The sequence below is a fragment of the Prunus dulcis genome, chromosome 5 (assembly GCF_902201215.1).
Source record: "Prunus dulcis chromosome 5, ALMONDv2, whole genome shotgun sequence".
In the NCBI taxonomy this organism is placed as follows: Eukaryota; Viridiplantae; Streptophyta; class Magnoliopsida; order Rosales; family Rosaceae; genus Prunus; species Prunus dulcis.
Window position 1 is genome coordinate 3,272,028 of NC_047654.1, and position 11,103 is coordinate 3,283,130.

Genomic DNA, 11,103 nt, shown 5'->3' on the forward strand with positions numbered 1-11,103 from the left:
CAATTTTTTTCAACTTTATTCCATTACAGTGACAGTGTTAATTCTTTAGGGTATAGAATGACCCTTTCGAAATGTGATACTTAAACCCTAAAATCTAAACGACAAAATAATCCAAGACTAAAACCTAAACCTAAGCTCTAAATGGTGATTCTACATCTAAAAGTAATCGACCATGTCAATAAATGGCTAACAAAGTAGAAGAAAATCGAGTAGAAGTGAGGTCTTCTTAACATGACCGTTCTCTCTTAAAGAATGGGCGTAAACCCAAATGTTCGAAGATGGTTAAAAAAAAGCGCCCCACTGAAGGTGAACAAAAAATGCAAAACAAAATGGAAAAATATATGAGCCATTCAGACGGGTGGAGTTGGGGGATCCAAAGAAAGCAACAAATATTGTTTCAAAGCAATGATTGTACAGATATAAATGGTCATGTGGATAATGACATGGCTGAAATTCAAGATGCAACCAATGATCGTAAAGTAATAGTCACCTGGTTAATTTTATATTTTGATTAAAATATTCGGGTGTACTCAGTTAATTTTAGGGTTCATGATGTAGAACAGATTACAGAAGCAATTGAAGAGGAGCTGGAGTGACGCAAACTCAAAGGCAAATCGAGTAAGCTGCAGATTTGGACCCATGACTCTGAAGAGAACGTATGGGCTTTTTCGAGCATCCGAGATCGTTTACTAGCCTGAAATTCAGTTTTAAAGTTTTTAGAGTTTTTGGAAACTTTTTTATTTTTCAATTTTAATTCCTTTGTTAATTCCTAGGGTTTCTAAGAGTATTTAAACATACTTTACCCATGGTTAAAGTTTTTTTGGTTATTCCAGTTTATCAAATAAATTTGAGGTTCTCTCATATTTCCTTGTGGATTCTAGAGTTACATGTCTTAGGCTAAGGTTTCAGCCGATCAATTGCCACACTACGTCAATTCGTTTAGCAGCACTCTTTTCCAATTCATGTGTAAGCCACATTAGCGTAAAAAATGACACTCACTTGAACATGCCAGCATTTCTGACACGTGTCGTCCTCCGAGAGTGCCACATAGCATGTTTTTACTTTATTTTGTTGTTGTTTATCTTTAAAAATTCATAAATAATTAAATAAAAATTAGAGAAAGAAACCGAAAAAAATTGCGCACTCCTATTGACAAACCCTTCAATTGTAGTGATCTAAAATCATGATTCCATATATTTGAGTTCTCAGTAATCATTGGATCAAAGAAACAAAAGTGTTAAGTTATAAAACATTAACTAGTATTTTGGTTTGTTTAGAAACTCATTTGAGTTTTTCTTGCCACTTTGAATTTTTATCAATCAAAATAAGATGTTCAAAGCTTTAAGGTGAAAAGAATGTTACAAGGAGTTCGTAAGAATTTTCGGTGTATTTTTCAAAATTTTAATGTATTTATTACGAATTTTAGAAGTTAAATCGTTGAAAAATTAATATTAAATTGAAATGTCTGACATGTGGCAGCTGGTGAAGGGTGCGCATACTGTACTACTGACGCTTGTTGTCCTGCCACAACGCCACTTGTCCTTTTTCTTACTTTTGTTGTTGTTCATCTTAAAAAATTCATAAAACATTAAATAAAAATCATAAAATTACACCGAAAAAGCCTATGCACTCCTTAAAACAAATCCTTCGATTTTAGAGGTCTAAAATCTTGATTATACATATTTTTGTTCATGATAATTATTGAATCAAAGTAACAATAGTGTTATGTTATAGAACATTAACTTGTGTTTTCGTTTGTTTGGAAACTAATTTGAGTTTTTGTTGCTAGTTAGAATCTTATAAGTCAAAAGAGGATGTTTAAAGCTTTAAGGTGAAGAGAATGTCACTAGAAGTTCGTAGAAATTTTCGGTGTATTTTAAAGATTTTTAATGTATTTACTAAGAACTTTATAAGTTAAATGATAGAAAAATTCATATTAAATTAAATTAATTGACATGTGGCCACTAAATATAAGCGCACCTTCAGTATTAGTCACGCGTGTCGTCCAACGATAGCACCACCTGCTGTTTTCTTACTTTTTGTTGTTTATCTTCAAAATTTCATAAAACAAATTAAATAAAAATCAGAAAATATAACAAAAAAAGCTACACACTCCTTATCACAAACCCTTTATTTTAGAGGTTTGAAATCATGATTCCACATTTTGAGTTCATGGTAATCATTGGATCAAAAAACAAAAGTGTTATGTTATAGAACATTAACTTGGATTTTGGTTTGTTTAAAAACTAATTTGAGTTTTGTCGTCACTTTGAATCCTTATAAGTGAAAATGAGATTTTCGAAGCTTTAAGGCGAAGAAGATAATGTCACAAGGAATTTGTAGGCATTTTCAGTGTATTTTTTCATATTTTTAATGTATTTACTATGAATTTTAGAAGTTAAATGCTAGAAAATTTTATATTAAATTGAATGATTGACACATGTCATCTGCTGAGAGGGGCGCTCACCCTATTACTGACACGTGCTGTCCTACGAAGGCGCCACTTATCATTTTCTTATATTTGTTGTTGATTATCTTTAAAAATTCATAAAAAATTAAATAAAAATCAGAACAATAAGCCAAAAAGAGCTACGCTCTTCTCATGATAAACCCATCAAGTTCAGAGGTTTAAAATTATGGTTCCACAAATTTGAGCTCATTGTAATTATTGAATCAACAAAATAAGATTATATGCTATAGAACATTAACTTGTGTTTTAGAAGCACCACCTCCTAGATCTCACGGCGCCTCACGTTCTATTTGATAGGGTTTAGGAGGGACTGATTGTCGATATACGTTTTGGGTTCTAGCAGAAAATGAGAGAGAGAGAGAGAGAGAGAGAGAGAGAGAGAGACTGATGATTTCAAACATCAATTTTTTTATTTTTTTATTTTTTGGCTCTCAAATATGCATCAACAAAAATCATAAACTTAACTAAATTTTACAGCCATAAAAACTATATTCAGGCTTAAATGAATATTACAGCCTGTTTTTCAATTAAAATTTTATTAATATTATAAAGTTACCCCACTAGACACTGTAATTCATGTCTAGTAAAGCCGCACTACATACATCAAACTAATGTAATTACACTCAAGAAAAAAAGAAAAGAAAAGCAAATTGAACTGCATTCAATACAATTTATCTTTTTTACCATGAAAGAAAAAAGCAATTAAACTGCATTAAATAAAAGAAAACATTAAAACCTGAAATCATTGCAAAACATGAACACATAAAAGCACTCATCCAAATTATACACACAAAAAAAGATCAACGCATAAACGCTTTTTGATATCATACCAATGGCCTTCGGCTGTATTATCCACAGCTCAGTTTACAATAATTTCAAAACTGTAAATTCCCTGGTGTATTGGCCAATTTCCACTAAAACTTTACAACACTGATGAACATCTATCATTGCCAGAGCATAATAATTTGAGCAGAAAAAAGAAGTGGAGGTTGTTAAATTCAGCGCAATGGGAAGAATGCAGAGATGGAGCAGCCAATAAGAAGAGTGCCATGAACTGCCTTGCATAGGAAATTTTTTGATTTTTCAACCTGCACTATGTTTTGATCACAAGGTTCAGTTACTTGTGATCTGAGTGCACAGTTACTCTGTCGTTTACAGTTTTTCTCCTTTGAATAGATGGGTGTAATTGTATTCACAACTATCCGGCTGTGTGTTGTGTGCAACCTTTACGTCCATAATGCTGAGAACTTCGCCTAACGATCTTCTTGCATAAATAACAATAGTGGTTTTGGCATGCCCAGCAGAACATATGATTGTTATTGCCAATCTGATGGGAAAAGGCAGAAACTCTATTTATCATATTGACACAAGTCCAAAAAATCCTCAGAAAGACAAAAAGGACATTTACTACTTTTGGAAAAAACAAAAAGAGAACATAATGAATTTCCTTATTAACCATCAAGTAAATCCATGAATATCTGATTTGTATCAAGGCCATGAATATCTGATTTGTATCAAGGCCCAGTCTTGACTCACCTTTGCATTAAACTGACCACAATTAGGGCATAATTGACCATGTGCAGCAAAGAGTTCAGCTTGAATCTGACCCAAAACCTGTCGAGGATTCATCTGTGCCTCCCAGTTCTGAATTGCTTCTTGCGGGAACAGTTCACATGCACCATCTCTTCAATTAATACAAAGCTAATTAGTTCTACAGAAAATATGTATATACATATTGATGAACATACAAATAGAGCATAGGAATAGCCTCAAATACTTAAATCAATTTAGAAACCTGAAATGATCATATCCCTCAATTGCCTTATCACAGCGGTAACAGAAGTATTGCCCACAGTTTTTACACACCATCTTGTTGCAACCTTCAGTTCGTGATATTGCCATCTTACAAGATGGGCATTGCTTTGCATCACGAAGAATTTCCCTCACACTGAGAATCTCATTGATTTCCTCACGTTCTTTGCGCCTTTGATTGTCATTCAACTGACCAAAATTTTGACGTTCCTGCATTATAAATTTGTTTGTGTTCAATTCTCACTAGTAAATTAAAATAATATGAAGTTTCCAATAGACAATGAAAGATAGATATCCTTTTTCTCTAGAAGGGTGGGACCAAAGAAATGTTTAACTCAGATATCATAAATTGATCTGCAGACTATAACACTATTGAGAATATATCTTGCATTTAGTTCTAAGCCTAGCACCGAAATACCTATGAGGATGTCTCCAACCATTGCCAATTAATTTGAGTTGGATGCTCAAACATTAAAAGAAAACTTTACCATTCTGCAGCTACCATAAAGCACACCATTTCTTAGCTGTCAAAATGCCTATGAAAAACTAAGGAGATATGGGAGTTATTGAATCGAAGTGAAAATGACATCTAAATGGGGGTAGTTGGGCATGGCAGAAGTAAATTGACAGAGTTTGCGATCGTCCAATCATGTATATCATTGGAGACGGTAAAACTATTTTGCACTTAGTGAATTGAGATAATCCATAGGAAAATTAGCCGGAGGTTGACGTGGTCAGTTTACAGCAACCATAAGACAAAGTTTTTTCTTTTTTACTTTTGAATGAATACCAAAAACCACAGTTTATATTGCCACATATGTCTTTTATCTCAGCTGTTAAAATGGCTATGAAATGTTAAGGAGACATGAAGTTATACCACTGCGGAGAAACTGACAGCTAAGACCTGTTTAATTTATTTGCCTAGTACTGCAACAAAGCACTGTGTATTTACCTAACCCAAAAGACTTGGAGGAATTCACAGCTGCAAACATATTACTAATTGTACAAATAAGATATATTTATCATGGCAAGAACGTGCCTTTGAACCTCTGTATTTTCATTTTGAGAAGAATAACAACAATTTATAGTATGATCAAAATAGTTCAATATTTGGCACATAATCAGATTCAAGTTGCAAGGTAAATAAAATGACAATTGAATCATCAGATGAGAACTAGATGCCTGCTGAACCAGAAACGAAAACAGAAACTTGTTTGTGCAAATGTAAGAAGAGGCAGAAATCAGGGTTCTGGATCATTTAACTCTACCATTGCATATTCTTATACAATAAAGTCAGACTACACAGATGAATTTGTAACTGACATAAAGTTTCAAACCTGAAAAAATTAAATTAGATAGAATTTATACAGTATCAACCCTTCATAAGCAAATATGTGTTTTTTAACTAAGCCTAACAGCAAATTCTACCATGTGGAACTTAAGGGAATCATCAGCATTTTCCCATACTACATTAAAAAATTTGGGCAAAGGTGGTGTTGTTTTCCCTTTACAACAGCTTGCTTTTTGTTTTGATAAGAAACAAATATTTTTAACAGCAAATCATAGCATGTCTCAGTACCAGAAAATAAGTTATGATTGTCATTTCTACCAAATGGCCGTTGATTCAGGCACAATATCTTGCTTTGATGAAGGGATAAACATGATTTCCCCCCATCCCGTAACAAAAAATAATAATAATAATAATAATAATAGGGACAGCAAAGAGTATAAATTTTACCTGCAGGATGTGAAGTTTCATTTCTGGTGTCATACACTGAATACCTACATGGCGCCGCTCCTTGCAAAGTGTGCAAAAGCTAAAGAAGCACTTTGAGCATTGGGCATGCTGGTCTTCATCCTCTATGCAGGGAGTTTCACATCTTGGGCAATACACAACATCCGACATTGCCTCTAGTGTTTTACTTAAGATTAAGGACTCCCAACGTTCAAACTCTTCATCATCAAGCAATCGTTTTAACAAACCTGGTGGAATCATACCCCCACATTTTGCATCAGGACACTGCAGTTTGCTTACGGTGCCTTCCTTGACATGCATGTCAGAATAAGTCTTCATGCATTTCCAACAGAAAAAATGCTGACATGGAAGTCTGACAAACTCAGCACCTAGAAAGATAGATCAATTAGAGCGGTGAATAAGACCTGCATTGATTTTTCATAGACAGTAAGTTCAATAGATGGTACACCTCCCAAGGATGAATCAGTTAAGCTGCCTCCTAAGGATGAATCAATTAAGCTAATTACAAGCTAACGAGAGCTTATGACCAGGTAATTACAATCAATCATGAAATAATTTTAATGAATTCAGGCAAAATGGAATCCTGATAGTTTCATCCTAAGGACGGAATCTTAGACAGATCCATCCCAAGGACATTGTTTAACACACAGACACATGAATACTAAGTTTTACATGTACTTGTATGCATGTGTAGAAATCATACTGGAAAAGCCTAGAGAAAATCATGTGTAAGTTGTAACTAAGTTAATTTCTTTTTGGCTTGGGTAATGAATGAAATGTATTGAACTGTTGCTCTTATTGCGGATAAATGATTTGAATGAAAATTCCCAACATAATTGTTCAATGATTATTTCCCTTTGTGTATGCAAACAATGATCATACTTTAGTTCCCTCAACCAGAATATAGAGTCAGCATAAATCTTATGAAAAAGACTCTCTAGTGCCAACGTTATTAATAATTCTCAAGCATAGAGAAAAACTAGTCTAACAACTATAAGTGAACTAAGTAAATATTAGATACGTTTTATATTTCTCAAGGCCCAAAAGGGAAAAGAAAAAAAAAACCAATTTTTTAATAGAAATAAATTCTATGTCAAATTCAAAAGAATCTGTGTCAAGAAAGGTTTATGTCAGATTACCTGCAAACTCACTAAAACAGATGCAGCACTCATGCAAATTTTTGTGAAAATTCTCATGGAGTCTATCATCGTTGTAACTTCTAATAAAAGGAATGTCAACATCTGGGGAAACACTTCCAGTAACTGCACGTCTATCTCCAGCATCTCTCACCCCGTAAGGACCAAGAATTATTTCTTTATCAAAACCAAGATACGAAAGCGAAGAATTTTGTAGCCATTCCACCCATTGGTATATAACCTCCAGCCCTGGTTGTTCTCTCCATATTGAGTCCAGCTCAGAACACAAATGGGAGATTTTACTAGAATGCACCCACTGAACGGATATTGTAAAATACGGTGGTAGGTGACTTGGGTATGATTTAGGTAACAAACATGTCAACATAATTGGTGGAAGATGCTGCGCTTTGAAAGAGTATGAGAATTCATCAGAACCGTCGCTTCTGGTCTTAAGATCACTAGATGAATTCAACTTTGTAGTAACAGCAATTTCACCAGGAGCTTCAATATGTATATGAATCTGCATATACACAGGTTCACATATTTACTTATTTCACTAAATAATGATTAAAGGAGCTCTGAAGTAGTGGATTATTGCCAAACCTGGAATGATCGACAGCCTCTTTGTCTTTCAAAGATGAAAAAGTTGTCTCCGTAAATGGACTCCATAGCGAGCAACTGTCACAAACTTAGAAGGATGAGAAAAGGTCCAAAGAAACACAACAACAACAATAACAAAATAATAATAATAATAAATAAAAATAATGAGGTTCAAGATGCTGCTATATGTGAGCACCAGATTATTTAACTAGTAGCAGATGGTTTGCAAACATAAATAGAGTCACATTAATCTTGCATTGCTTTTTATTTAGCTTCCGTCTCTCCCTCATTATGTATTACACCAACATAGAGAGATTACTCTTTTCTATATCTAGCTCAACAATTTATTGGGAAATGCAAAATCTTGCTACATAAACATTACCCCCACCCCATCATCTCGATTACGAAATCACCCGTTCATGTTTTTAATGTAGCAATTTGATTTCCTTTACCCTCATTAATAAATTATATTAGAAGCTTAAACGACTCAATTACCAAAGCGGCCCTTCATGTTTTCAACTCCTATGCTTATTGAATAATAAGAAAATTAAAAACTTGAACACTACCTCATCCTCCTGAGCCTGATCATCAATCCTTAGCTGCTCATCCGACAACTTGGGCTCTTCCACACCGAGCTGCAACTCTTCCAATCTACTCAGAACATCATCATCCTCCTCTTTACTAGACTCAGACGCCTCAACTGCAATTATTTCTTCTTCTTCTTGTTTTTCTTGCTGCCCATTTGCTTCCTCACCAATACTCTGTGCCTGAGAAGTGCAAGGGACTGAAGGCGCGTCAAGATTTTGGTCTTGATTGTGTGGAGGTTTGAGAGTCCACGTCTCGTCGTCCTCGTCTTGGGGAGGGCGGTGGTCTTGTTTTTCTCGTCCTCCTCCTATTCTGTTCTTTCCCATGGCGGATTCTCAAGCAACGGACGGACTGCAATCAGAATTAGTAGGGATGCGTTTGGGTCGTTTTACTTTGAGAAAATGAGAAAATTGTCCATTGCAATTGGGTGCCGGCGACTATGGTTGGTTGATTATGGTCCGATATGGTTTGGTTTAGTTTATTTTTTAAATTAAAATTGATATTTACATGCGGTTTGATTCAGTTTTGATTTTTATACATAATGCTCGAGAAAACAAACCAAACCGGATATGTACTGTTTCGATTTGGTTTGAGATAAGACAAAAAGAAGAAGAGATAAAAGAAGAGAGAAAGATATAGAAGTAGTGATGGATTCAGGATTTAATAATCGGTTTGGTAAAACTTACACATTAAGAGCATGTTCATTCTAAAAGGCTAAGGCTAAGGCAAGGGTAAGGCAAGGGCTGCTATTATTCACATGAATAGTGGCAGCCTTGCCTTTTTTGGTTCCACTCTAAAAGACTAGGGCTAAGCCAATTATTATTCATTGTACTTTATTTCCTATTTTTTTATACTTTAAACCATTAATTTTGATAAGCTTTTCAAATAATATTTTCGGTTGCCACGTGTCACTATTTATTATAAAATTATCACCTAAAATTTCAGATAACATTTTTGGATAAGATTTTTGGTTGCCACGTGTCTATCATTTTTCAGAAAAGATTTTCGGATGAGAATCTCAATTGCCACGTGTCTTATTCCAGATAAAATTTTCGGATATTCATTAAAAAAAATTATAATCCCATATTTCAAATAAGATTTTCACCCTCTAAATTTGCGCCACGTGTCCCATGTCAGATAAGATTTTCATATATTAAAAAAAAATTATAATCTCATATTTCAGATAAGATTTTCACATCTAAAATTGCGCCACGTGTCCCATGTCAGATAAGATTTTCAAATATTTAAAAAAAAAAAATTATAATCTCAGATTTCAAATAAGATTTTCACCCTCTAAAATTGCTTAATGTGTCATCTCTATCTTCTGAATCCCTCCATAAAACTACACCATCAACTCATACCTCCCACACCATATCTTATATATTCCTTCATTTCTCATATTTTACAAAACACATTCTACTCTTAATGTCAAACTTGAGGAGGGTGTTGGAGAGGCAACAACAAGAAGAGGAAGAAATCCGGCGCAGACGTGTTGATGAAGATCGGGAGGCCGATGAAGAAGAGGAAGAAATGCTTGTAGCAGCAGTGTGTATGCTTAATCAATCAAGGCAACACCGCCGTCATCATGCCCCGAATGTGAACAAACGTAGAGAGTCTCGAGGTAAGAATCTCTTAGAAGATTACTTTATCCCAAATTCGTTATATCATGTTTCTGAGTTTCGAGAGAGATATAGAATGCAGCCACATTTATTCCAAAAAATCATGCATGAAATTTGTAATTACGACACATACTTCATTCAGAAGTATGATGCTGTTGGAGTTTTGGGTCTTCTCCCGGAGCAAAAACTTACAACTACTTTGCGGATGCTTGCTTATGGGGCATCCGTAGAGCAAGTGGATTAGATTGCAAGGATGGGAAAATCAACTATCCTACATTGCTTGGTGAGATTCTATGATGCAATAGAAAATTTGTACATGAGTACCTTCACAAACCTATGCCTAGGGACCTACAAAGGCTTCTACAAAATGGTGAGGTTCGAGGTTTCCTAGGAATGATTGGAAGCATCGATTGCATGCACTGGTTGTGGAAGAATTGTCCAACTGCTTGGCAAGAAGACTATGGGAATCAAAAGGGCCAAGAAAGTATAATTTTGGAGGCCGTAACTTCATTTGACTGTTGGGTTTGGCATGCCTTGTTCAGAGTTGTCGGATCTCAGAATGACCTCAATGTCCTTGGTCAATCCCCGGTGTTCGACGATGTATTGCGAGGTCATTCTCCCTAGATCACGTACCAAATCAACATTACCGTATACTCTGGTGCGTACTACCTTGCCGACAGAATTTATCCTAAGTTGACGACATTCGTGAAAACAATTCTGAATCCCCAATCCGAGAAGGAAAAAAGCTTTCCTGCCTTCCAAGAAGGTTATAGAAAAACCGTGGGAAGGTGTTTCTGTATCTTGCAAGCTCGTTGGGGTATTATTAGGGGTGCTGCTCAGATGCTTTATGAGGAGGTGCTTTGGAGCATTATGATGACTTGCATCATCCTCCACAACATGATTGTGGAGGATGAGTATGATTATGATGCTCCAGAGGTGTTTGAACAAGATCCCATGAACACGGCGTTGACAAGAATATATGAAAGGCAGATGGGACCAAAGGGACAACCAATGGAGCTCGAACCGTTAATTGAGGATGGTCGATACAACAACCCAATGAATGATCATTATCAAGAAATGCAATCTTCATATGTTCACGAGAGACGTCAAGTTGACTTGATCGAG

General features: G+C 35.2%; 1 protein-coding gene across 1 annotated transcript; it reads right to left on the reverse strand.

Annotated features, from left to right (window-relative positions):
• Window positions 1-3,266: 3,266 nt before the first annotated feature.
• LOC117629245 (E3 ubiquitin-protein ligase RNF14) lies at window positions 3,267-8,935 on the reverse strand. Its single transcript, XM_034361776.1, has 7 exons — window positions 8,341-8,935; window positions 7,778-7,852; window positions 7,178-7,694; window positions 6,021-6,406; window positions 4,266-4,492; window positions 4,007-4,154; window positions 3,267-3,797 (listed from the first exon to the last, which is right to left on the reverse strand). Exons 1-7 carry the CDS (start codon window positions 8,683-8,685, stop codon window positions 3,669-3,671), a joined length of 1,827 nt encoding a protein of 608 aa, XP_034217667.1. The 5' UTR covers window positions 8,686-8,935; the 3' UTR covers window positions 3,267-3,668.
• Window positions 8,936-11,103: the final 2,168 nt, after the last annotated feature.

Coding starts and splice junctions, on each gene's coding strand:
- LOC117629245 (XM_034361776.1), bottom strand. CDS start 8,685: ATGGGAAAGAACAGAATAGGAGGAGGACGAGAAAAACAAGACCACCGC. Junction 6,407..7,177: donor CTGTTTTAGTGAGTTTGCAG/GTAATCTGACAT, acceptor CTATCTTTCTAG/GTGCTGAGTTTGTCAGACTT. Junction 4,155..4,265: donor GAGGGATATGATCATTTCAG/GTTTCTAAATTG, acceptor TATTAATTGAAG/AGATGGTGCATGTGAACTGT.